Source organism: Anguilla rostrata, chromosome 16 (assembly GCF_018555375.3).
Source record: "Anguilla rostrata isolate EN2019 chromosome 16, ASM1855537v3, whole genome shotgun sequence".
Lineage (NCBI taxonomy): Eukaryota > Metazoa > Chordata > Actinopteri > Anguilliformes > Anguillidae > Anguilla > Anguilla rostrata.
In genome coordinates this window covers 21,905,902-21,932,526 of record NC_057948.1, presented here as the reverse complement: position 1 = coordinate 21,932,526, position 26,625 = coordinate 21,905,902, and the positions used below count along the sequence as shown (strand labels likewise).

General features: G+C 38.2%; 2 protein-coding genes across 4 annotated transcripts; both read left to right on the top strand.

Annotated features, from left to right (window-relative positions):
- Window positions 1-1,964: 1,964 nt before the first annotated feature.
- On the top strand, window positions 1,965-19,518 carry LOC135241868 (CKLF-like MARVEL transmembrane domain-containing protein 4). The gene is made up of 4 exons (XM_064312613.1): window positions 1,965-2,880; window positions 10,987-11,163; window positions 13,857-13,955; window positions 15,815-19,518. The coding sequence occupies exons 1-4, from the start codon at window positions 2,695-2,697 to the stop codon at window positions 15,941-15,943; spliced, it is 591 nt and encodes a 196-aa protein (XP_064168683.1). The 5' UTR covers window positions 1,965-2,694; the 3' UTR covers window positions 15,944-19,518.
- A 1,639-nt stretch (window positions 19,519-21,157) lies between these two features.
- On the top strand, window positions 21,158-26,346 carry tk2 (thymidine kinase 2). Of its 3 annotated transcripts, none has more exons than XM_064312606.1 (10): window positions 21,158-21,438; window positions 22,225-22,262; window positions 23,055-23,129; window positions 23,337-23,390; window positions 23,729-23,818; window positions 23,963-24,036; window positions 24,224-24,312; window positions 24,706-24,785; window positions 24,882-24,962; window positions 25,465-26,346. In XM_064312606.1, exons 1-10 carry the CDS (start codon window positions 21,258-21,260, stop codon window positions 25,549-25,551), a joined length of 849 nt encoding a protein of 282 aa, XP_064168676.1. In that variant the 5' UTR covers window positions 21,158-21,257; the 3' UTR covers window positions 25,552-26,346. The 3 variants fall into 3 exon arrangements, with proteins under 3 accessions (XP_064168676.1, XP_064168677.1, XP_064168678.1); XM_064312608.1 differs by lacking the exon at window positions 21,158-21,438 and adding an exon at window positions 21,734-21,986 and having other exon boundaries at window positions 22,157-22,262; XM_064312607.1 differs by lacking the exon at window positions 21,158-21,438 and having other exon boundaries at window positions 21,733-22,262.
- The last annotated feature ends 279 nt before the right edge of the window (window positions 26,347-26,625 follow it).

Here is a 26,625-nt window from a genome sequence, read left to right as displayed (position 1 = left end):
TTTTTATTTACCATTAAAGCTTTAAGTTATTATAAAAATGTTTTTGATTTGAATATTACCTCCGATGTTTATCGCTTAAAACTGCATCACACAGAGATTTTCAACAGAATAGGGTTCACCACTGTGGCAGTATGTTCATAACAGGAATATGGAACAGGCTCATGTGCACTATGGCTGATTGGATACCCTTTTTACTGTGTAAGGTTTCAGTGCAGGCCTTAGTGCTGAAACCAACTTCTGCAACCTTGTTCAAACCAGAGCTCACATGGATGAGGTGAGCATAGTCACAGGAGTAATCAAAGATGGGTTTTGTTATGCTCCTTTTTTGTAGCATCACTGATAATAAATCTGTTTGTTGCAACCATTTGTTTCACTGTCTTCATCTGAAAGGGAAGCATTGGCATAAATGTTAGTCATGTTGTCAGTACATAACTTGTTTTTGCACATATGCTTGCATGCAAAGATGCAGCTAGGTGTGTGTGTGTGTCTGTCTGTGTGTGTACTTGGTGTGCTCTAATTGAGCTGCTTCTGACTAGTCTAAAGCTCAGTCTCTTTATGCCTGGCAGATCATTTAAATGTTTGATTTTTTTGTTATGGATTTTTTTTTTTTTTTTTTGCATGATAATTTTCCTGGTGTATACTTATATTTAGGAGTGACTGCGGTGTATTGCTGTTGTCGGAGTCATTCTTTTCACTGCTGTACTCAAACCATTTTCTGCAGGGTTGGGCATAACGTTTCCATATAGCTTGGTCCAAGATTAATTTACAACTTAAAACTGCATTCGCTTGATATACAGTTTATTGCAAAAGTATTGGGGCAGTGACACATTTTTGTTGTTTTTCATCTGTGTTGCAGCCCATTGGATTTTAAATTAAACAATGAATATGAGGTTAAAGTGCAGCAAAATTTTAATGATCAGATTTTACATTTTGCTTAATGTTAGATTTGTGCATAATCGATATAATGAAAAACATTTGGAAATGTTCAGTTACATTAAGCTGAATGCGACTTTTTACCATTACCATTTTTACATACAGGCTTACAAATAAATAGCAGAAAAACATTCCGTCCTTTTATGCAGATACCAAAGGACACTGTGAACATGAAAGACTGAGTGAATGTTGTGGACATAGCCTATTCGTCTGAATTACACCAAACGCAGTATGTCGCCTTGTGCAATTTTGTGTTTAGCGCCACTAAAGAGATCAAAACGTGTATTCCCAATAAATCCATACTTCAACCATAATTGAATGTCATTTTAGGAGAATTTGAGTTTGATCTTCTATTTATAGCCTAATTATATGTCTTTGTGCTGAGTGTTACTTTCTTTTTGTTATTGAAAATTGTTATAACTTGGAATTTATTTTATTGATGAACGATGAAGTCTTGGAACGATACCTTAGCTTACACATCCTCACGTGATACAATTTAGGGAAACATGCTAGCTTGCCGTTTTTCAAATATGATTGTTGAGACAAGAGTTCTCACTGCTATTCTGTCTGAAATACATTGAGGATTGTGTGCACGTTCAAATGACCACGTGTGTAGGCTACATTTCCCCTTACTCAGAAATGTTTTAGGTCCCTCGGCCACTGTAGGCGCGTGGTACGTAGCCTGTGCATTACCCAGAGGTGAGAATGATAAGGGAATGATGCTTACGCCTTTGATAAGACCCATCCAAAACAGAGCTTGGGTTGTAATTGTCAATTGTAGGTTCATTTTATTGTTGCACATTTATAAATGTTACATGAAGTGCTATTTCACTTAACTAAAACATAAACACGTCTACTGCATAGCTGCAATACGGGAAACGTGTAACAGGTGTGTAGCCTACTCCTGTGGCAGGTATCGTCTGTTTTATATTGAGAGCGAGAGACAACGAAACTGGATACCTGTCTAGACGTCATTGGTAGGCTACACACCTGTGTAACACGTCACGAATCTATACTGATACTCTTGCGCTGTACCCACTGCTGTATTCCGAGCTGTAGGTGGAATGAGGCTGTTGAGCGGTTCTTTCTTTAGGCTCAGCCCACAAACGAAAATGTAAATTTCGCAAAATTATTTTTAGGCTTTATAGAGGAGAACTTCCGTGACAATGACTGTATTCCTTTGGATCCGGGGAGATGTGGGCTGTAAAGAGAATATCCGATTTTGGCTTATTTTTTTCCAATCTAGATAAATTGGAAGACTTTCACATCGAGTAGCCTAACGTTATTATATTTATAGGGCGGAGGCAAACATTTGCAACAATGGGGTTTGCATTTTAGATTTCGGAGTGCAGTGCGTTGCTGGACACCACAAGCGATGCTTGGATTGTGTAGGCTATCGTGTCTCGTTTTCGGAGAATAAGAAATAATTAACAAATAACGGGAGCGTTGTAGCCTTTGCTGTGAACCTCCGAACCATATTTCAGTTCTGAATAGGCTACCACGTGCATTGTGTACTTTTCAGAAGAGTTCTATTTAACTAATGAAGGACATTCTTTGAGAAAATGTTCACTTCAGAATGTGCCGAATACAATGCGGTACAGTAGACTACATAGCCTGACGTGGACGCATTGAGCTGCTGTTCTGCAGTTTTGGTCTTAGCTGTTTGCCACTTTGTGGATTACACCCATCTGTTTATTGTCAGAGCGTCTGTTTAGTTTTTGTTCTCTATAGAAGTCCATATCATCAGAACTGATACTGAAGATGAGGAACGCAGAGGAGGCGGATGGATTTGATGGCGAGGCCTCCAACACTTCAATGATATCTGGGGCTAGTAGCCCCTATCAACCGACAACTGAACCAGTTCATTCAAGAAATGTATTCGGGGGAATCCGATGTGACACGGCATATCTGAAATCAAATTTAGGAATTTTAAAAATTATTGAAGTGGTAAGTGCTACACTCGTCTAACTTTGAAAAGGATGTCATGAATATCCACATATGTAACGCGTGTAGAAATACACAGTTTTATGCATTGGACGTAATTTTAGAGCCAGAGAACAAATGCATTGTGTTTTGGCCAACATGGTTCAAACAGCCTCCGTTATTTGAATACCGCGATTAACTCTCAGTTAGAGAGTTAAAATGCATTTGCATTGCAATGAAACCCATCGCTACACTTTGCAGAACGACTTTTCTATTGTCCATATATACGAACGGCAAATTAGAGAATAATTAGGCTAATGCCAGATAAATAATTCACTGTAAAACTACATTAGGACCAATACCTACACCAACACAGAAGATTAGATATTTGCGACTTTTCCTGGGTTATGGTAGTCGTCCATATTTGTCAATGGCTGCATACAAAGTATTTCTCGGCCGTTCACTGATTTTCAGCTGGGTAGCCTACTAAAAACGACATTATGGCAATGTAGCTTCAGTTTTGCAAAAATATTTTTGCAAAAATATACTCACTTTTTATGCATTTTAAATTAGCAAAATGTTTTCAATGGTTACAATAAACAGTAATTAATTATTAATTGTTAATACCCAGTGATCAGTGGCACATAATTTGAAGGCATTTTCCACAATAACAGCAGCGTGTAACAACTTGCATTTTTAATTCGTCGTCATAATAGTGTATTGAGCATGCTTATACCATGCTAAACACTGTCTAACCATTGTCTGGGGCGGCAGTGTCACATAATTCTTGTGGAACTGGGGTTTCAGCGCTGAGGTTGTAGAACTGGGGGACTGCCATTGTGCCACCTTTAAGAAAGATACTTAACCATAATTACTTCAGTACATATCCAGAATGGTTTGTATGTAAAGAATGTAAATTCTGTATGTCACTCTGGATAAGAGCAATTGCCAAAGACCAAAAATGTAAAATGCATTGTAATTGGCTACAATGTAGTATGTGTTTGAATCCTAATAGTACATGTAGCCTATAGCATGTGTTTGGATCCTTTCTCCACCAGCCCTTGTCTTTACTCAAATTAAAAGTCTGATGTTTAGCTAGAGAATGAGTGTGTTTTTCCTCAGATGAACTGACAGAATCTGAATTTGGAACACTAGTTCCTATCTAATCTCAGAACATAGCAGTCAAAGGAGTGGGATAATGGTGTATGTGTTTTTTTTTGGTGTTTTTCTGTTTGGAGTTTTCCTGTTAGTGACCAGAGGAGTTTGGAATTCTGCAACATCCAAAACACATTGCATAGTTTACAGCATGTGTTTCTGATTACTAAATTGAGCTGTTCTTGTTGACACTTGGCACTTGACTTTGGCCCATTTTTTTTAGTTCACAGCATTTAATTTAGCATGCAATGTGTTTTGCTCCTGTTCTCTGTGAAAAAACGAATGATGCAGAAAACTCAGGGGTTTGGAGATTAATGGAGGCATTTCTTATTGGGCCCAATCTTCTAGTTTTTCTTGTGTTTCAGTTTCTAAGTTGTGATGTGTTTGATTTTATGGCAAAGACTTTCCAAATATTTTATAAGTACTTGTCATTTGTCAAAGGAAATATATTTTGTGTTTACCTTTCTAATGCATGGAGGAATATTTCGGACAAAATTAATTAAATAAATAAATAAATAAATAAATAAATAAATAAATAAATAAATACATCCTGAAATAAATAAATACATCATGAAATGTGAGCATAAATAATTAAATACATCATGAAATGTGAGCATAAATAATTAAATGTGGCACGAAATGTAAGTATGTATTTATTTATTTAATTATTTATTTATTTCAATGACGCTACATGCGACATGAAATAAGGCTTGAAATTAAAACCGCCACTTTTATTTATTTCAATGACACTACGTGTGCGACATGAAATAAGGCTTGAAAATACAACCTTCACTTTCACCTATCAAATTGGACATACGTACATTTCGTGCCACATTTAATTATTTATGCTCACATTTCATGATGTATTTATTTATTTCATGATGTATTTAATTATTTATGCTCACATTTCATGATGTATTTATTTATTTCTTTAATTTTGTCCGAAATATTCCTGCATACTAATGTGCATGTCAGTCGTTTAACTGAAGTGATATTCATTTGTGTGGGCAGTTGTATATTTATGTTGTCATTAAATGCATGTGGCTTTCTTGCTATAAGGCAATGTTTTGTTCTGAATTATATACACTAAGAAATCATGAAGAGAAACTGGCAGTCTTCAAGTGGACTGGAGACAATTAAACCAGATGTAAAGAAAAACAAATGGAAATAAAGCCTTAACACTATGTCCATATCAGGCTCATCTGCAGTGTTCTTGTGCTGTGTTCCACAGTAACAGCTGTGTGTTGTGTTATACAATGGGAAAACACTGAAAGAAAGCAAGAAATTAAGTAAAACAAGTGCTTAATTCTAGTGAAGTTAAATAGTCTGGGACTCAGAGATGGAATGTCTGTATAAAACCTTTGTATTGAAAGAAAAGTTGAAGTTTGATTACAGTTAAGTGTATGAACACACACACACACACACACACACACAGTGCTAAGGCAATTTAGCCTTAATATTTAATTAATATTTTCCAAATGGAGCAGTAGTGCTTTTCTTTGTTTACCCCAAAACAGAGGAAACAATAAGGTTGTTAATGGAATGCATTGGAACCACTTAAATTAGTGTACTCCTTTACAAAGGGCATTCGGTTTTTTGCAAATCAGAGGTCTTTTCAAGGAGAGATATTTCATGCCATGTCGTGTCACATGAGTTCAGTATTTGCTCTGGGGCTCTGAATGTGCACTCCAGTCACAAAAGTGGTCACCCATCTCTCAGAGCTTGCACTTATCAAGCAGAGATAAGAAAGTATGGATTTAACTGTGTTGGAACATACACAGTCAGTGTTCAGTTTATCACAGAGCTCTGGGATATTTGTTTAGGGGAAAGGTTGAAATGGCGGTCAGAAAGATCTGAAAGCACCACCAAGTTGAGTTTCTGAGTAGTTCTCAGAGTTTACTTTTGTGGATAAGAGGGAGAATAGTCCTTTGAGTAGAGTGGTTGGCCAACAGCCTGCAAAACCACCAAATCACCTTGATTAAATTTGCCTGTCCCCAGCTTTATTCAAAATGACCAGAAGGTAGTGAGAAATGGTCTGCACGTTTTCATTCAATGACAGCTTGTATTGACTGAAAGCTCTCTGAGCCATTGGTGTGACCTGGAGGGTTTAGACAGGTGTGGTTTCTCCAGCATATCACTTTTGTCCTTTGAGTTCTTGAGACTCCAGGATTTTGATGTCGTCAACCAGTAGACAACACATCTGACTGTTATAGACCAGGAAACTTCATATATAATGTTATGTGAATGGTTATAGTGCACTGTTCATTGGTCACTGTTACATCATCCACTACAAATTGACAATCATTTACTTTTCCTTTACTGTGGAATTCACAGGCTATCCACATCATTTACTGTCCTTACTTAAGTGTATCAGAGCTGAGGCACCTTGTCAAATGAGTAGTAAAATGTTGATTTTAATCTGCAGGTCTATTTTTAGTATTGACTTTAAACTCATTCAGGCTCCTGTGAACAGTTCCAGGTGCTGATTCACCTGGGAGAAATGACATCTGCCTTTTGCAAAACTAAAATTGGCAAACGTTTCTGAAGGCCAGACCTCCAGACAGGCCAGTGTAGTCTGGAGGTTTGTGGTGTAATCCCTTAAATCTCCATGTTTATCATCCTTCTGAATTATAGCCATTAAATATTATATTAAAAATGGCAGTGTCACTTTTCTTTTTATGTGGTTTCTCTCTACCATAGCTTGAGGCTGGCTTATGATGCTATATTAGTTATTAGACAGTTGACATGTACATTGTCTGTTGCCTGTTGATGCTATAAAATCATGCTGTGACCTCAATAGAAATGATGAAGTAGAATGTTGAATCCACTCATAAATAATATAACAATACATCATTAGATGATACATTTTTGATGATCATTCAGTGTAATCTGCTGTCTTTTATTTGTCATTTATATTGTACCCAAAGAAGAAAATTGGCATCAACTTTTGTATTGATTTTGAGAAATGTTTGGTGCTATCACAGGATCTTGTTAATGACTTTGGGTTCCTTTATGGCCATTCTATGGATAGCAGCTATACCACCATGTACCCTACTCCAGCTGATTGGCTGTAGCTAAGCAATTGTGGGCTTGGTTAGTTCTTGAATCGGAGACGCCCTGGGAAAACTAAGGTGCTGCTGGAAGTGATGTTGGTGGGCCTGTAGGGGGTGATCTCCCTTCTGGTTGATTAAATCCCAATGCACCCAGTGCACTGATGGGGACACTGTGCTGTAGGAGACACCATCATTCAGACCTAGGTTCTGACTCACTGTGGTCATTAAATATCCCATGACACTCATCACAAAGAGTAGGGGGTTCCCCTACAGACTAAATTCTCAGCCTGGCTCTCTCAACCGGCCACCTATTCCTCCCGTGATTTAATTGGCTAAAAAAATTATTCTGTCCCTCTACACTTCAGCTGATGTATGGTGAGTGTTCTGTGCAAAATGGCTGCTGTGCATTGGGTGTTACTCATTGGTAGTGCTTGAGGCGAGTGTTCCCCTCATCAATGTGAAGTATTTTGAGTGTGAGAAAGGATTAAACAACTGTATAATGTGGATAGCTGCATTTGTGCTTTAGCAGATGTCTCTTGTAATCCTTCCACAAAGCTGTAGCCCTTGTTTCAGTCCATTTTAAATTGTGACATGATGTACTGAGACACACTGCTGACTCGAGACAGGCATGTTTTTGTTTTATTTGGGTAATGCTATTTATGGATTGACTGTGAGTTGCTGTGGTGCCACATTTTTAGGTCACATTTTAATGTTTGGTTTTATTCTTTCTTATGAGAATTGGTAATAGTAGCACCTGCAATCAATTCCTGGACCTGTGTTTTAATGAAGTTAGCTCACACTGCTCTGTGTCAGGGGCATTCCTCATGCTTACGAGAGGTGTGTTCTGGCCACACACACCACAGGCAGGTCTCTGACACACGTTTCATGGGGTTTGTGCTCAGATCATCCCTAGGGTTTGAGGACTTTTGATTAACTGCTCAATTTGTGCACAGAGATTGATACGAGCTAGTCTGGATGACATGGCAATCTTGGGAAAATAGATGACGCATTCCTGTTAAAAAGGGGAGCTTGTGCTTAAAGTGCAGTGTGGCTTGTCAGCCAGAATCATCCCCCATTAATATCTTCCTATAGCAGATGGTGGAGGTGTGGGGAGGGGGGGGGGGGGATCTGCCTCTAAGTGGCTATTACAAGCAACATACAGAGAACCTGATCTGTGAGGTGAAGAATGGGGCTGGCAGCAGGCTGGTGGAGATGCAACACATGATGATAATTAATATGCGTACCCAGCATGCTTGTTGCTGCCCCACCCAGTTACTGCTGTTACCCAACCCCTGTCGTATGTCTGACTCTTGCCCTCCCCTGTGGATAAGCATTTTAGTTAGTCTAATTAATCCACCTCACTGTCCTTCCCATTCTTCATTTCCTGTCCCACTACTGCCACTACAGTACTGCATACTTTCTGCTGAGACACAATATGTTTATGTGGTTAAAATTTATATACTTCAGCTTGGTCTTGCTTGTCAATTCATACCAGCATTTCCCACTGATAAACAGGGACATGACAGCTTGAGACAAACATAGGTACATTGCTGACAAGACAAAAGGAACAGATCCAGTTATGTACTTTGCTTCTGGACTAAGGTGGTGGTATCAGAAAAGATAGAAATGTTTATCATAACGAGAAACATGTCCCCTTTTTTGTTTTTGAATATTGGGGGCCATCCACTCCAATAGCCTGTCCACAGTGGTGTGATGTTGGTATGGGAACATATTTTCCTCTTCCTTAGCCTTAATTACAGTGGTGCTACAACTTATGGAGGCAGCTAGAAAGCCAGCAGCAAGTGTAATTAGACTGTAGCTCCCACTCAGTAAGTGGCCTGGATTCAATCAGCATTCATCCTTAACTTTGAATCACAGTCAGTGTTTCAGGAGTCAGCTTTTCTGCTCATTAAAATCAGTGGTGGGGATTGTGAAAGGAATACTCCCCGGTGGTGATTGTTGGTGTGGGAAGGGCAATCACTATGAGCCTGATTTACTAAGACCTTTAGCACATGCAAAACCTTTCAGCACACACAAAACTAATAACACAAGCAATGATTAGTCCAAAACAAATACTATTAGTCATGTTATTGGTTTTGCATGTGCTAAACGGTTTTGCACATGTTCAAGGTCTTAGAGTCTTGTATTAAGCGTGCTATTATTTTTGTACATTATTTATTTGACTTGTTCAGAGTGATTAATAGCTATACCTTTTCATACTATTCATTTATAATCCTGGATTTTTTTTACTGAAGCAATTTAGATTAAGTACTTGTACTTCACTCAAGGCTATGGCCTTAGTATCTCAACCGGGATTTTAACCTGCAGGTTACTTGAACTTAAGTTACAAGCCCAGTTTCTTAAAAACTGCACTACACTGCTGCCCTACAAAGTCTTCCAACTCTCAGCTTCTCAACTGTAAACTATTCACCCTGTGGGTTCACTGTTTTCATTGAGTTCTACCTCTGCAAGCTGGCTTATAATAAATGGGAACATTCTGAGTTTAATTGGTCACTTGGGCTTGGGTTTTTCCATGTGAACTAGTGTGAACTAGTTATACCATTCAAGGCCACAGGGGAGAATATTTGCTGTTCAAAAAAAAGTGTACTTTATTGTATGACAGTTATGCAAGCTGACTTTCTGTTTATCTTCCCAGAAACATCCAACAGGTTTTCCTGGAAACTTAATTTCACTTAAATACTGTGTAAGACTGGAGCAAAAAGTGAATTTTTGTAAAGGTAATGTTTTAAAGAAGAGGCACCCAGAAAGAGATTCAAGAAATAATTACAGTTTACTTGGTACCTTCATTCCATAAATTGTCTGTGGGGAAATAAGCTAAGCCAAATACAAGTTAACTTACATTTTGAAATGATGGTGATTATGCATATGTCCCTTCTGTTAGGCAATTACAAACAACCAATTATGTCAAGAGCAGTAATTATACTCTCTCTTAATATAACCTTTAAAAGGTGCTTAAAACCTCTTTTCAAGTTGTGTTGCCATGGGAAGCATCTTTTATGGTCCATCCTTTTCACAGGAGGTGACTCCTTTGTTCTCCCCTGGATGATGTTCTGTTGAATTAGCATTAAACAAGACCAGGTTAAAACCTAGTATATGGCTGGACCTAACACACGTGATCCGGCCGACCAATGGTGTAACTTCATAACTCGGCCGACCAATGGTGTAACTTCATCACTCAGTCAGTCAGTCACTCACAGACATTTGCATCTGTAGGGCTGGCCCCACTGTTGCGGTCCAGCCAAAAAATACAGAGACACTCAGTCTAAATGCCTAAAGGTAGTCTGACTGTTCTCCTGTCCCTAGCTGTATGTAGTTAAACTCCTGCCTGTGCCTTTTTTTATAAATCAATGATTTCATGAAGCGCATGTTCTTCTGGCAAAAGAAATAAATACAAAATCATAGCTTTTGCCTGTGGGTCAGTTACTTGTCTGTGGTGAGCCAGAGATGAATAAAAGTAAGCACATTCAAGATGGAAACTGCTTGTCTGAATCTGGAGTGACTAGGGTAATGGCTGATGATACATGTAAAGTGGCTACTGTGGCTATGTCACCCAGTGAGTGTATTTGTCATGATACAAAGAATATCATGATAGGATGGCTGTGAAGTATAATGGTTAGTAAAGTAGGCTTACCCAGCGGCTGTACTGTAGGTTTGATTTTAAAGAAGGACGCTTGAGCAAAGTACTTACTGTACTTACCTTAAATTACTTAAGTAATTTGTCCAAATTTATAAGTGGATGCTAGGTGAAGTGTTAGCTGTGTATGTTTCTCTGGATAAGACTATCTGCTAAATACCTTAATGTAAATGTGTGATAATATAAGATATGTATTGTGTAATGTTGAGGGGTGTAAGGCTCTGTATGCTGAAAGATCGCTCTTTGTGACCTGTTCTTACCATATAGGTCCTCTCTCTCATTGCCTTCATCTGCATAGAGACCGTTATGGTGTGTTTGCCCTGTGGAGGTGTGTACTTCTTTGAGTTTGTCAGCTGCAGTGCCCTCCTCATCACCAGCATCCTGCTCCTGATCTTCAGCCTCAGCATCCACACCAAAGTGCCCCACATCAACTGGAGTCTCACGGTATGTACTGCTGCTAACAGTGATAATCCACTAGCTATATATATATATATATATATATATATATATATATATATATATATACATATTGTTATTTATTAATTTACAGCTACTCTTCCATGAAATATAAGAATATGTGTCATTTTACAGGGCATAATTGTAATAACCAACAGAAATATGAAGAACAATACAGGACTCAATTACATGAAAGCAGTGCAAGTTAAATCATCTGGTGTACGCAGATGTTTTCCCATAAATAACACTATGCTGCAGCAAACAGAGAGTGAGAGCTTTGTGATGCTTGCTGTTCATTTGTCATAGGCAGCAAGACAGATATTGAGCATCTGTCATTGTTCAGTGGTGGCTCCTTGTGGTCCCAAAGAGCCATGGTTCTGAAGGTTTGTGTGTGTGTGTGCGTGTGTGTGTGTGTGACAGTGTGAGTGCATATATGCGGATGTGTAAAAGGGGCTTAGGGAAATTCTGTTGCTATGGTTCATTACAAAATTGGAATTTATTTTTGGTCTGTGGTTGGGCTGAGGTACAGACAGACCGTCTCGCTCACTCTCTCCAAACCAGCCGTGAGTGGGACCCCAGTGTTGCATAGCAGAGCCAAGAGCTCCAGGCCGACATTAAATATAGCCTTTTGATTTGTTCTGGAATGGAGCGGCACAACCAGGGAGCCCATTGTGAGGCTTCTTTGACTGTGTTTATGTCTTTGGGTTTCCGTGCTCCTTGGGTTCCTCACAGGCGCCCGACTCCACAGTGATTGTGGTGGGGGATTTTTACATGACGTGGCAGTCTGAGGGTAAACCCAAAAAAGCTGCTCTGCACACTTTTCTGACATTACCCCTGTAGCGGAGCAGTTTCTGTAATTGTGGCGGCTGGACTGGATAACAGTTTGCTAACCAGTTTGTGATGTTTTTGCCACTGAAAAACAGAGAGAAATAGGAGCTGCTTTCTCTGGTGTGAGAAATTGTCTTTTAATATTGTGGTAAAGGAGCCTTTAATATCTGGCTCATGCAATTCGAAGAAATGGTGATGGTAACTTCTCAAGTTTTGACAGGTTGTTGTGATTGATGCTGTGATGTTATTTACGCTAGATGAGGTTAGTTTTGGCTGGTGTAGCTTCTGACCCCTTCAATTCTACTAATATTTTACCTACCGATGGTAAACTCCTTTATGCTCTATGCTGTTGTGTGTCTCAAAGAACAACAGACCCCATGCAGCACTGCCATGAAAAGTCGTGGAACATCAGGACACAAAGAGGGACAGGAGTTCTGTACCCCTCCCAGTGTCAAAGAAGCCACCAACTTTAATTGTAAATAGACTACCAACTTTAACTAGCCCATCCTGCAGTTTTGGTTAAGGAAGCTTCAGACATGGTTCTCTCTGATTGTAGGGAAGTCTTATTCAAGGCTGTTTAAAAGCATTATGGAGGGCTAAGAACAGAAATTGAATTGCTTGCCTAGTTCAAAGCTTAGAGTTATATAAAAAATAAAACAACAAAAAAAAAGACTAGGTTCTTTGTCATATTCCTAAAGGGTGCATGTCAGTGTTAAGAGAAAAACAGAGTGCCCTCTTTGATTGTGAGCAGCCAGGCAGTGAATAGGGTAGGTTTAACTGAACAGAGTGGGCTGTAATACTTTGATAGCAGTGGTGTCAGGAATGCTTTTTATTTCCATTTTTCATCCCTTTGTGAGCTGAGTATGCTTTTTGAACTGAGCCTAGATGTGAATTGCCAGTAGGCCTGTTCATGTGTATGCTTTTCCATGATATTCACCTTTTTAGGAACTAGAGGCTTTCTGTTGCCAGGAGTCTCATGAGCCCGTATGAACATTTATAGCGATTGTGCTCGCTTTTAAAAAGCTTCTGGCTGATAGCTTCTCCCTGTGTCCGTATAGCCACACTTCACTTGCTAATGAATTCAAATCTTTTCAGAAAAGCCACAGACTTTTTGTATACTTGCTGACTTGGTGAATACTAGATTGGATTAAGAAGAATGAAGCTACGTATCAGCCTTATGTGGGTAGTAGTGTGCAGAAGCACAAGCGTACAGCAACGGTTTAACTGCTTCATGAAGCTTTTAGATATGAAATTCAGATTAACCATCTCAGATAGGCATAACAGTAACACTTCAGACAAGGCACACAGAAATGCAGTAGGTAGATAAATGGTAATTAATTAATCTGTACATTCATGCTATCATGATGCAGGCTATATAATGTATATTATTATATATAATAAATTACATAAATAATAATTGCAACCTTGTGTACAAAACAGGATTGCAGCGGCTTGCTTTCTGGTATGAAATTTGCAAAAGGATATATGTGCTCACATTCACAGAAGACTACACTTATTCATCTTAATAAAATGACCCCGACCTTGTGCTGAAAGTTGCACACACTGCTATGAACTGTCATTTCAACACTGTGGTAGTGTCATGTGACACCATGCGCAACGACTTGCCTCAAGCACCCAATTACATGCTGACCATGCTCATGCCATCCGTAGCTATTTATTTACCATTCTCTGTCTCCCTTTCCACGCTGCTCGAATCTGGTTCTTAGACGTTTCTGTTCTCATTTAATGTGCTAAGTGCTGAATGATCAGTGAAATACAAGAATGAGCCATCTCACGCCTGAGTCTCAGCCGAAGTTAGCAGCTGTCTGTCTCTATGCCATCTGTCTCTGCAGGACCTGGTCAGCACCGCCACAAGCTCCTTCTTTTTCCTCCTTGCCTCCATCGTGCTGGCAGCACTGAACCGCAAGTCTGGAGGAGAAATCACTGCTGTGGTGAGCACAACCCACCCCCTCCCCCCAACCTACCCCTGTGTCCTCAGAGAAGTAATGGCCCCATGACTCCCCCCCCCCCCTCCCCCCATGGCTTTTCAGATCATTCTGTATCAGACTAGTAGAGTGGATGTACTGAACTGGTTCAGTACATCCACTCTACTAGTCTCAGATACAGAGTGCCGATGGACTTAGACGGTCTGCTAAAGTGCATTATTTCCAGGGATACAGGGCAGGAGTACATGCCTCTCTTTTCACTCCTTCCCCACAGGCTGCTTGTCTACTTCAAAAGAGGCTTTTGAAGTGCTCTGTGTCATACTTGCTCAAGGGAATATTCACCAGGGAGACTGGGAACAATAGTTGTATGGTTATCCTTTGTACAAAACTACTCAAAACTATCCCACAAGGGAGATTGTAAAATTATCTCAATTTTTGTGTCTCGGATGTATGCTTAAATCAGATGGACATGAGTAATAATGGTGTGAATAACTGTGATTATATCAATAATTGGAAACCTACATACCAGCTGCATACACATTTCAAGACTGCAGCCGTCACATCACATGTGACTTAAACTTCTATCCTTCTTTTACCAGAAACACTTTTATCATGCATAATTTTATTTTATTTATGGGTCACACTTCACATTAATTATTCACTCTTTGCCTAAAGAGTCTAGAAGAAATGGAAATATTCACTGCATTGCTGGCCCCTTTGAATAAAAAATGTCTACTGGAAACTTGCTAAGTTAGAAATTGTATTTTTAAGATAGATACCAGATACTAAAATTTACATTAAATACAAACAATGGCTTTATGCCTGTATTTCCACTGAAGCCAAGCTGTGAATGTAGTCAAACTATCTGAATAGAAAGCAATCTGAAACCCTAAAGGAAGAATAGGACTACAAGCACCTCAATTTGCAAAATGTGAACAGATAGAGAATGAAAAATGAAATCTTTATTTGCATAAACTGTATTCTCTTATTAGTATTTTTTAATTCCAACTGACAGCATGTCCATAATTCTTAATCAGTAAACTACTTCTTTACCATTTTGTGTTCTCTGTTTCATTAATACCTGTTTAACAGCTCTTCTTTCTATACTCTTTCTTTTTCCTTACTAGGACATATGATGAGGTAATGATTGTAATGAGAACATAAAAATAACTTAAAATGTAAACCATAACTTACCCTGCCATTTCATATCAAATGGAGATAATTCATTTCAGTTCTGGTCCATTAAGTGGGGACAGCACTGGACCTTTTCATAGTTCTCTTTTTTGCACTGGTCTGGAATATCATGGTTGTTTAGCCTGATTTCACTACACTTACGCTTAATAATTTCCCTTTCCTGCTGTAGCAGTGTACTGAATTCATTTAGATAGAAAAAGGGATAGAGTGTGGATAAGCTGTAGACACATTGATTTCTTGAACAGCAACTGTTTGAATCAAAATTCATATAGGATGGTGTCGAGAGCCTTGGGGTACTGCTGTGGATTTGTCTTGCATGACAATATTTTCCCAGCTGGAAGCTCAGATTTCACATTCAGGGATTTCTCCTGGCTGTGGGGCTCCCATCTTGCCTCTGCATTCTGACTGGGGCTGTTTATGCAATTTCACTTTTACACACTTTTTGCTTGAAAAAGTGTGTAAAAGTGGCATTTCATTTTACACTTGCCGATATTTTGACTTTCTGCCAGGATTAAGAGCAAGACCACAATAAACTTTTCTTCTACTATAAAAATTTACATTTAATTTCCATGTTTAAGTAGACTATTTACACATAATCATGTTCTTTTTGAAGTTACATGACAACTGAATAACACCTTATGACAACTTCCTGTATGCAATTTCCTGTGCAGATAGTTGGCTTCCTGGTGATGGCTGTCTATGCCTTCAACACGTACCTGGCAGTGAGGAGCTGGTGCACAAGAGATGGAAGCTCCAGCACCACTCAATCCAGCGAGTACATCCGCGCTCGCAGCACGTAAAAGAGTGAGGTGGAAGCATGCCCTGAGCTCCAGTAACCCACCCAGCTCAGACTGGAAGGGTGCTCACAATCTCTCATCTGTTTCACCTGCTATGTTCCCAGGGACAGCCTGTCCCTGGCCTCTGCCTAATAACCCAGCCCAGGGAGTTGGAATTATTATAGCTTTTAGTGGTATACTGAACATCATCATGCCACAACGACATCTAAATCTTCCTGATGACATTTTAACTAGACTGTTGACTGTTGACCACACCCCCAGAGGGGGCCTCAGTGTGACCAGCGTGGCCAAACAGACCAGTCTTGGAAGGCTGCATGCGTCTGTGACAAAAATAATTTAAATTTTTTAAATATTCTAGATGTCCTATCAAAGATTATGAGATCGTTATTATTTCTTTAGTACAATTATGATAATACAGTACATACTGTATATGTTGTATAAAGATAATGAGTTCTTATAGTTGTCTTGTGGTAGTTTTCTAAAAGATGCCAGTGGGTGACACTGCTTTTTTCTTGGAATTAACCTCTCAGTGAACTGGTGTAAACCAGTGGGTTGTTACTCTAGTTTTTATTATGATGTAGATACGTCTAGTGAATATCATTAACTATCTCATGTTTGGTAAACTAGGTCTATCAGCAGATTTACAAAGCACAAAATGATATTGTTTCAGATGGATACAATTCATTATCTGTGGTTTGGAAGAGCTGACTGATTCCATTGCAGACTGGCAAGTTCCTGAGAACTTCAGAACATATTCTGCCATTTTTAATTCACATAATGTGTCTTGACAAATACTTCTGAAGGTTGTTTGATTACAATATTTATAAGGAACATTTGTTCCATATCAATATAAAATCTATTTGTTTTAAAACACTGCTAAAACAAATCTTGGGTCGATTGCATTATCATACACAGTTTTGCTCTAAACAAAGCTTACCCGTACAGATCTCACCTGGACGTCAAATATTTTGTCTTCCTGAATCACAGCTGTTAGAAGTGTTGCAGAACATTATCAGAAGCATAGCTTTGAAAACTAGCATTAGGCATGAAAGCCTAATGATATCAGTAAAGTGAAAATATATTACGGATATTTGTAAATAATGTTTATGAATAACATTCCCAATACCACCTATGTATCAATTTCATTGCACTGTAACCTTATTTATTTATTCAGTAACAGCTTTAAGAGAGGCTGCTTAAGAACTACCAAATGAATGGTCTGCATAGATAAATTGTTATCATTATGCCAAGAAAGGACATCATTTATTTTATCTTAAATGTGGTTAAATGTGGATATGTTATACTTAATGCAAATTAATGCTTTACATTCTCATCATGAAGGAGGTTTCTCTGAAAAACAGAGTTCTTTTAGCACAATAATATTGGGGATAAGTGTGGATCAGGATTAAAACTTGAGTGGATTTCTACTTTAATAATACATGTAAACAATTTTAATGCATAAGATGATCTTGCTGCATTGCTTGAGGATTTTGAATTTTAAAAAGCATATGCATTGGTTTCTTTTCAAGAGAGACACACTGCTGGACCATCTAGTCATGCATATTCAAATGTTAAGTCTCACAAGCATACCAGTCTAGCAATTAATTCATATAAAAATATTGGGGGTGATATGTTTCCCCCAAACCTGTGCATGTGGTAAAAAGCTGAGCTGCATTCAGTGTGTGAAGAGAGGCTGCATGAGGATTTTAGAGGTGGGTGAGAGCAAATGTTTGCAGAGGTTGTATTTTTTTCAGTTTATACCATATTTTCCTAGTAAGTTACCACATTTGGGCCAAGAAGCAAACTTGTGGTCTGCTCACTTCCTAAGTCAGTTTAACTTGAATGAATAATTGTGTGTTGCAGCTCTGCTTTGCATTGCCTAATTCTGTGTCCCAGAGAAGAGCGTATGATAGTCAAACCAGGCCTACTGCATCAAAAGGCTCTATTCCTTAAGCGCCAAAACGATTTGCTGGATTTTATATTCATGTTACAATGTATTTTTACAAAGTGCTCACTGTGAAACAGGAAACTCATAGCCTTCAACTTGGTGTGGCTGTGAATTGGAGCCAATGTCAAAGTGTGAAGGAGAAGTCCTGAGGTGTTTAAGTTACGTATTTGTGAGTGTGAAAGTGACAGGGCATTATTCTGCTCTTATTAATAGACCCATTGATGTTTTAGTGGTGCCTAATAATCTCTCTGGACTGTTGTTGATTATATGTATATGTGAGTTTTGATAAGCTGTGGATAAACTTTGTTGCTGAAGTGTATTTATTACAGCTCTGTGTAATGTATAGTTTATGCACTTTGTTTTATATACACGTATGAACTCTGTGTATCATAAGGATTTCAGTAGCGCACTTCAACCATGGTGCCTTAAGTCAAAGGCCACACCACCAAGACTTCCTGACTAGGACTAGGATAAATAACCCAATTTTTAAAGTACTTGGCATTTATCACAGTAATGGAATTGAATCACTATACCGGAGAACATTACTTGCATTTTATGTATGTGTATTGTTGAGAGGAAATGATGGACAAATTCTAATCCTGAAGGTAATCCTAAAGGTACTGTAGGTACATACTGTATGCTGTGACAGCTTTGTCAAATACAGAAAGAGGAGAAGATGAAAGTAATCAGATTAACGTTTTTACATTCAGTCCTAAACTATTAATGTGATTTAAAGGCTTAAAATAATGGACCTTTTAATCAATGATGTGTTTTTTTAAATTGGTGAAGACTGTCAATGCTCATTGTAGACTTTGACCTAATTTAGTACTTCAACAAAATGGTTCACAGACATTATGCTTGTGTTGATGATGTGACAATTGCTATGGTGACATTGGCCTTGTTTCCACAATCACCGTGGGAGTGCATATATATGAATGATATTTGTATGTGAATGTCTCTTCAATCAATTGAGGGTTTTAAAGCCTAAAGATTTTTGTCAATGTACTTCCCTTATTTTCTCTCATATCATTTCTCGTTATCATTTATTATTTCATATCCCATTCATCAAGCAAGACAATGGGCTATAGACTAAGAATCAGTCAACATACGTTTATAGTTTTGCTTATACACAGACAGTGTTTCAAATGGGCAAAATAGGTGAGAAATGCTGTGGCAAATCCTGAAAGGAGCAGTTCATACAAAAATGGACCAATTTGTCTGATTTAAAGCAGTTCTGCAAAGAAGAGTGGGCTAGAATTCCTCCACAATGATGCGAAAGACTGGTCTCAAATTACAGGAAGCGTTTGGTTGCAGTTATTGCTGCTAGAGGTGGTGTAACCAGTCATTAAGTTTAAGGGGGCAACTACTTTTTCACATGATTGATATGGGTGTATGATAACTTTTTTCATTAAATAAATGAAATAATTTTTAAAAATTTGCTTTGTGTTTACTCAGTTTCCCATTTTGTCTAAAGATGTGAAACCATTCAGTGTGACAAATATGCAATAATAGAGGAAATCAGGAAGGGGCAAATACCTTTTCAGATGACGGTAGCAACGCTGATTATTTTTACTGGTTTTGTGATCAAAAAATCCTTTCATTTAATAAATCATTCTGACCATGATTTTGATTTTGACTTGTAGTGTTTTCATGTCCAAAAGCACTTCTACTTCTGTGATTTATTTCTGCTAATCTTCTTTATGAAAAAGTGAAGGTTTGCGGAAAATGACATTTTTTATATATGGCCTTTGTAATTACAATTTTTGACAAGTAGTGTTATGCTGACCTTATGTTCAAGATTAGATCAATTTTCTATGAGAATCTGCAAAAATAACCATGTGTATTATTTATTTCCCACTGTACTACATTTCTCTACCAAGTTTACTTTGGAGAAAAACATGAAGGTGCCTTTGATCCTTTGGGCACACTTTTTTGTGTTTTTGTTTTTTGCTGTTCTGTGTTAACAGAATGCTATTGCAGATTTGGGGATAATTGAAATGTAGTCTGTAATGAAAGATGTACCTTCTGTTTACAGTTATTATCAGAGGGGTACTGTTTTGATTGAATCAGCCACTCAGTATGTTGTAGGGATGCCCTGGACTTTGCCATCCTCAACCTTTAAGACACAATTTACACACAAATTACAGACTTACAAACACGTTGTTTTTAAACATTTTGTTGAAAAATTAAGAACTAAAACAATTAAGTTTTTTTTTAAAAGAGAGACTAAAAAACTTGAAACCATACTTACACTTGCACTAGGCAAACAAAATATTTACCTGAGTTAACAGGTCATGGTTCTCCCCTTACTTGGAAGATTTCACCAGTTTTAGGAAGATTAAATGGAATTCAGATTGAAATAGACAGTAGCAATCACCTGCAAAAAGTGGAGCCCTTGAAAAGAACTGCAAAATGGTATGGAACAATGTGGCGGGGGGCAAGAAGCTGAGGCTTACCTGTAGCCTGATATTTACACGTGATACCTATGTGGGTTGAAAGCACACAACTTTAAAGCATTTTTGTGTGTGCAATCCATTAGTTGTCAAGAGGAAATAATACAGTGGTATGTTGAGAAGAGTAGCAATGTGGATGCTGTAATCTAATGTACCTCGTCTGCTTTGATGCACCATCTGTGCTACTCAACACTGAGATTATGGAGATGATGAAATAGATTACGATCTCACTCACGGAGAAAGTGATAATAAAACTGAAAAAACAACAGTGACTAGCTGAATTAGATTTGACCTTTTTTTCATATTTCAACCTAAACACATAATGGACAATGCAAGTACAAGGGACATTCAATACACATAAAATAATATTTTAGAAAATATTTCCACTGCCATATGTTCTGTCACACAAGACACTCGCATCTAAAATAAATTCTGCCGGCTCTCAGGAGGATATGGCGACACATACATTAGAAGCATGGGCCCATGTTAATCTTTCTCTCATAAAATCGTAAAAACGAGTACCTACAATAATTGTCCACTAGAGGACAGAAATGGCTGTACTTCGATAGTCAGTGTAGAAGTTGTAAAAATAATTCAGAAATTACAAAATGCTTAGACTTCAGATGTATTGCCTTACTTTAAACAACAAACCCGTTGATACCCCTACACCACCTGGCTATGTAATGTCAAACGTACACTAACTAAAACCGAAATAATATTGAAAAGTACACACTGAGGTCCAGACTCCAGACAGTGAACTACCCCTTTAAGAATTTAAGCGCTCCTCCTACACGCACTGCGCAGTGACGAAACTAGGAAACGCTGCTTTATACGGAAGTGAAATAAACGGTGGCAACACTGTTATGGTGACTTGACAGCACTCAGAACGTTGAGCTGAGCTTAGGAGGACTGCGAGATGTCATTTTCTTCTTGTTACATCGGCCGGTTTAGGAGGACTCTCGCACAAATACATTCCACAACCACTGGTTGTTTAAATCACCAAATAAGCTATTATCAGAAACCTGTACACCGTACGTGTACATGGATGAACACACAGACGAGACTTCGAAGCTGTAGGACGCAGCACAATAGCACAAGTAGGTGCACAAACGACTCTTCAGGCTGCACCTCTCCCCATCCCTCCCTTCCCCCCCTGTAAATGACTAAACTTAGGGGTGTAACTAGGCAGCTGTTTAATAGGTGACTTAGTTGATGCGCCAGTCTTAACGACTACTTGTATTTTTATTTATTTTTATTTTTCCATAGATTGCGTTGTTGCCGTTCTCGTTGTTAGTGTTAATCAGTTTAACCACCAGGGTCCAAGTTGAACTATGCGGTTGTTCCCTGTACTTGGACCGGTACTTCTCTCTAGGGGTTTCGTCATACTTGTTCCTGGTTATGGTTATACACTTTGTTGTACGTCGCTCTGGATAAGAGCGTCTGCCAAATGCCTGTAATGTAATGTAATGTAATGTAACAAAGCGCCGCGATTTCTTCCTTGTTGTATTTATTTCCTGCTGCTGAATTAAGTATTTCACAGGTGTTCGCTGGCATTACATAGTCGGTCAACGCTGACGACTCACAGTGAACACGTTTGATATAACTAGTTACGAAAAATAAGACAGAGAACTGTTAACAGTGTTATCCACGTTTAACGTGTCTCGTAAGGTTTCATCTGCCACGCACAAATTCATAAAGTATTTCGACTAGCTAAACCGGTGCTCAACACCATGTGTATGTTTTTTTGTGACTTTAGCCCATGTGTGCTTGATCTGCTTGCTGTTACTATCGATAACTGGCTACGATTGTATTGCTTGGCCTTGCATTAATTTGTCACGACGTAGCGCTCTTAAAATAGGTTATAATGTTGTGTTCTTCTCAAGGGAAATTGGTGAGCAACAGAGAGGAGGAAAAATTAGTGGTAAGTACATTTGTAATTTTTATTTATTCATTTTATTTTTAGTTTAGTTAAATATGGAAAGGCCGTCTAGAGCGTACATAGGAACTGGAGAGAGGGCCAGGCGGTGAAGCCTATGTAGCAGCGAGAAACGGCCTCTACTGCGCATGCTTGAGGACAAAAGCGCTTGCGCATTGAATTCAATGTTGAAATCCAAAGTGATGAAACTACTGTACCTAAGAACATCATCGGTCCATTTTTTTTGTGATCATAAATGTAATTATATGCAGCAGTTTCTGAAACGATAGCTGTTTTGGTCCAGAAGTCTTGGGAAAATATTTTAAATGTGCATATTTTATTACATTATTAATATTTTTAAATCTGCTTTTCATATGAAACGTAGCGGTAGTCAATCTAGTTTCAAAATACCATCGAGGACGTTTTATTTTCACTTCATCAATATTCATATTCTCATATTCCCCATTCGGTTTAATGGGAGCTCCAATGTTTTGCCATTAACACGCCACAACTGCTTGCTTCCACCCTCGCTTTACCGTGAAGAGAGGTGGAAAGACAGTCTGGTTGGCCAATCAGTAGCACTAATTGTTCAGTTGATTACCTGGGAGAAAACAAAAACAACCGGCTTTGGATTCGAGGGTCATAGTTAGTCACTATATTCATGCATTAGATTAGTCCGTTTTAGTTAATGCATATTCACATGAAAAAATAGTCTGCTGGACTGGATGGTGTGGAATCCACAAATGCTGGATTATCATTCATACAAGCAATTTAACGTTAGATTTATGTTTTTTTCAGATATGCATTGAAGGCAACATCGCTAGTGGGAAGACAACATGTTTGGAGCATTTCAGCAAAACGAGTGATATAGAGGTAATCAGTCCGTATCCGTATCCAAAGATGCTCATTATATGGAAGTGTATGTTTGGAAGTAAATAATGATTGAGGAGATTCATTATGAACACGTTTGCTTGTTTTTATAGTGTACGCCTAAGAACTTGAACAGGATAGTTTTATGATATGTTTAATGGTAGTTAAAGTTCTTCAGGCCAAGTTTAAACAGGTTTGTTCCATTTTCAGGTACTGACAGAACCAGTATCTAAATGGAGGAATGTTCAAGGGCACAACCCTCTGGTATGATTGATATTAAAGTGATTTAATTTCAAGCTGTAAATGTATTACGTTTTTTAAATTCCACTGAAGGCACCTCATTTTATGTGCCTATATCAGAAATGTTTGTGTGAGAATACATAGAAAATTGTTTTGTTTTGATTTGAAAGTTGAACTGCATCCAGTTTGTGTTCAGTTTTGAAGGTGTTCCTTTTTCATAAATATTATATAATTAATATTATACAAATATTACATTGATTTGTGATATTAATAATTAGTTTATTTGTGGTGGCTTATGTTGTGCTGATTTTGTGAGTGGGTTTATATGCTGTGTATTGGTGGTGTTATGTGGTTTCCCACAGGCTTTGATGTACCAGGACCCATTTCGATGGGGGCTGACCCTGCAGACCTATGTACAGCTGACAATGTTGGACCGACACCTCTCCACAGTAGTGCGTACTCCACCTGTTTTGATACGGATGTCTCCTAGACTAAATCTTGTGTGGGAGTGTTGAGTGAGTGAGAGAGCTTTTTATTTTAGACCATTCAACTTCAGCTCATTTCATAATCTGTCATGTTCTTTCTGTGTTCTTCAGTCGGCTCCTGTACGAATGATGGAAAGATCCATCTACAGTGCCAAGTACATCTTTGCGGAAAATCTTTACCGAAGGTATCATTTTGCATTGTGGGAATTAAATAGAATATAATTTAGTTCTCTTTTGTTTCGGTGAGCTGAATTTAAGTCTGCAGTGTCATATGAGAACAAAACATTTTTTGCTTTTATTGAATGTTAACCTCTTTTCAGTGAGCCTTGAACGGATCTTTTCAAGGATTTCCTTAATGTTTTTATTTTTCAGTGGGAAGATGCCAGATGTGGACTTTACTGTTCTGAGCGAATGGTTTAATTGGATCACTCAGAATATTTACCTTCCTGTGGATCTAATTGGTAAGCCACTCTGCAGTCAAAACAAAATGTGACTTGGAACAGGCATTGTGTTGTGCTGCTCTGGCACTGGCTGATAATCAGAGCGATTGGAGTTCCTTCAAAGGAGATATTTAAATATTGCCCAGTTTTATGGCAAATTCTAAACATTTTTTTTCTAACAGTTAATAAAAAAAGAATATTGAGTTAAATCATATTTAAATAAAAAGTCCAAGGGTGTAAGATCCAGATAAACAGAAAACTGTTTATGTGTACATGTTGGAAAGCAACAGAATCACAATCTTTCACTCAGCATAAAGCGCTTCCTTGTAATAGAAGTCAATAAAATTCTGTATGTTGTCAGAATCATGGGTAGGTTTGCACAGTAAAGTCATTGTTCTTTTCTCTATGGACTAGTTTACCTGCAGACAACACCACAGATCTGCTATGAGAGGCTGAAGGAAAGGTGCAGGGAGGAGGAGAAAATGATTCCCATGGTAAGTGTCGGATGCGCCCAGCACCTCTCTTTCACTGCAGACTGTGTTACTGTTTGTATATTTAGTGGGTTTTTCTTTTTAATCTTTTACTCGTAGGAGTATTTGGAAGCAATCCATCAGCTGCACGAAGACTGGCTGATTAACAAGACATTGTTTGAAGTCCCTGCTCCTGTTCTCGTAAGAGACTTTGCCTTAAAGGCATTAACCTTTGATTGACCATGCTGCATTGTGCGCGAATAACAACGTTTTCTATGTAAATGAATTAGTTACATTGCCTGTCTTGAGAACTTCACTTGATAAAGGTTGATCAGTCTTTCCCCCGGAGATCATAAAGGTACGCTGTATACGGGGCGGCAGTGTAAAGGTCACAGGTTCAATTCCTAGGTAGGACACTGCCGTTGTACCGTTGACAAGGTACTTAATCTGCATTGCTTCAGTATATATCCAGCTGTATAAATGGATGCAGTGGAAATACTATGTAAAAAGAAGAAGAAAAAAGTTGTGTAAGTCGCTATGGGTAAGAGCGTCTGCTAAATGCCTGTAATGAATGTAATGTTTGCCATGCTCGGTGCACCAATGCTTTCATTGTGTGATATCTTATGGATGAGCCATATGTCACATTTTAGAGTTTCCAGTAGTTTTTATTATTCACGTTTCAAATTTTTCTGCTGTGTTTTAGGTGATACCTGCAGATCATGACCTTCCAAAGATGCTTCATCAATATGAGGCGAACAGAGAAAAAATTTTATTGGCCAAGAATGCATAACTCGGTGGATAAAATCTACAGCAAATCTATTGGTTGCAGATATGGTGCAAATCTTTTAGTATTTATTCTTTTTTTTTTTAAGTCTGAAAGTAAATTTTGTATTGTTGCTATTCAGTTCAGAAGATTTTCTCATTTTGAGTCATGTTGAACATGAAATACTTTCACAATCTCATTGTCATAGACAGCAAACATTATACGGACTGCTTGGATTTGGAAAAAGTTTTTTAAAAATTTTATTTACATTACCTATGGTGTCATGCCACAACTGTACTTAGCAATTGTAATGTATAGCTACCTCTCACCTCATGATGTTAGTTAGCAGTCAAGTGCTTGGGTAACCGCACTGAAGTAGCTCCTATAAATCATAAGCACACACCATTATTAGGATATTTATTATATTTTAATTTGAATATTCACTAGTTACTACGATGTGAAGTTAATTTTTTTGTCCTGTAAGTTAAGCCATTTTATTACTGGGGCCACTCTTTAGGTTTTCTATCAGTCATACAGTGGATGACGTCAGTTTTTTCTGATAGCAGTTTGTTGAAGAAATAAGTAGTAAATTATGTATTCATGTACATATCACTGCTGTCATTTATAATAATAAAAACTACTTGAGTTTTATCTTTCATAGTTTCGCAAGTAGCTGAAACTAAAATATTTTATCTAAAATATTTACTCTTGAATTTAACTTATTTGACTGGGAACAACTCTATTGTGATGCTGAATCACGCCTATCATGCCTAAGGTGGCTCAGGCTTATGTTGGTTCAATAAAAAATCTGTCTTTTCCTAACTGTTTTGCCTTTTTGTCCATTCATCCATCCATCCATTTTCTAAAGCTGGTCAGGGTTATGGGAGGTGGTGGTATCCCAGCATGCATGTGGCGAGAGGCAGGAATACACCCTGGACAGATCGCCAATCCATCACAGGGCCCACATATCATTCACTCACACATTTATACCTACAGGCAATTTAGTCTCCAGTTAGCCAGCTGCATATCCTTGGACTGTGGGAGGAAACGGGAGTGGAGGCCATATTCAAAATAAGTTGATGCAGGTCTATTTTCTGTAGC

What these genes read in the sequence shown, in the direction of transcription:
- LOC135241868 (XM_064312613.1), top strand. Translation starts at nt 2,695, where the DNA reads ATGAGGAACGCAGAGGAGGCGGATGGATTTGATGGCGAGGCCTCCAAC. An exon ending in TTTTAAAAATTATTGAAGTG is followed by an intron (nt 2,881 to 10,986) that starts GTAAGTGCTACA and finishes CTTACCATATAG; the next exon opens with GTCCTCTCTCTCATTGCCTT. An exon ending in GAGGAGAAATCACTGCTGTG is followed by an intron (nt 13,956 to 15,814) that starts GTGAGCACAACC and finishes TTTCCTGTGCAG; the next exon opens with ATAGTTGGCTTCCTGGTGAT.
- tk2 (XM_064312606.1), top strand. Translation starts at nt 21,258, where the DNA reads ATGTCATTTTCTTCTTGTTACATCGGCCGGTTTAGGAGGACTCTCGCA. An exon ending in GACGCAGCACAATAGCACAA is followed by an intron (nt 21,439 to 22,224) that starts GTAGGTGCACAA and finishes GTTCTTCTCAAG; the next exon opens with GGAAATTGGTGAGCAACAGA. An exon ending in CCTTCCTGTGGATCTAATTG is followed by an intron (nt 24,313 to 24,705) that starts GTAAGCCACTCT and finishes TCTATGGACTAG; the next exon opens with TTTACCTGCAGACAACACCA.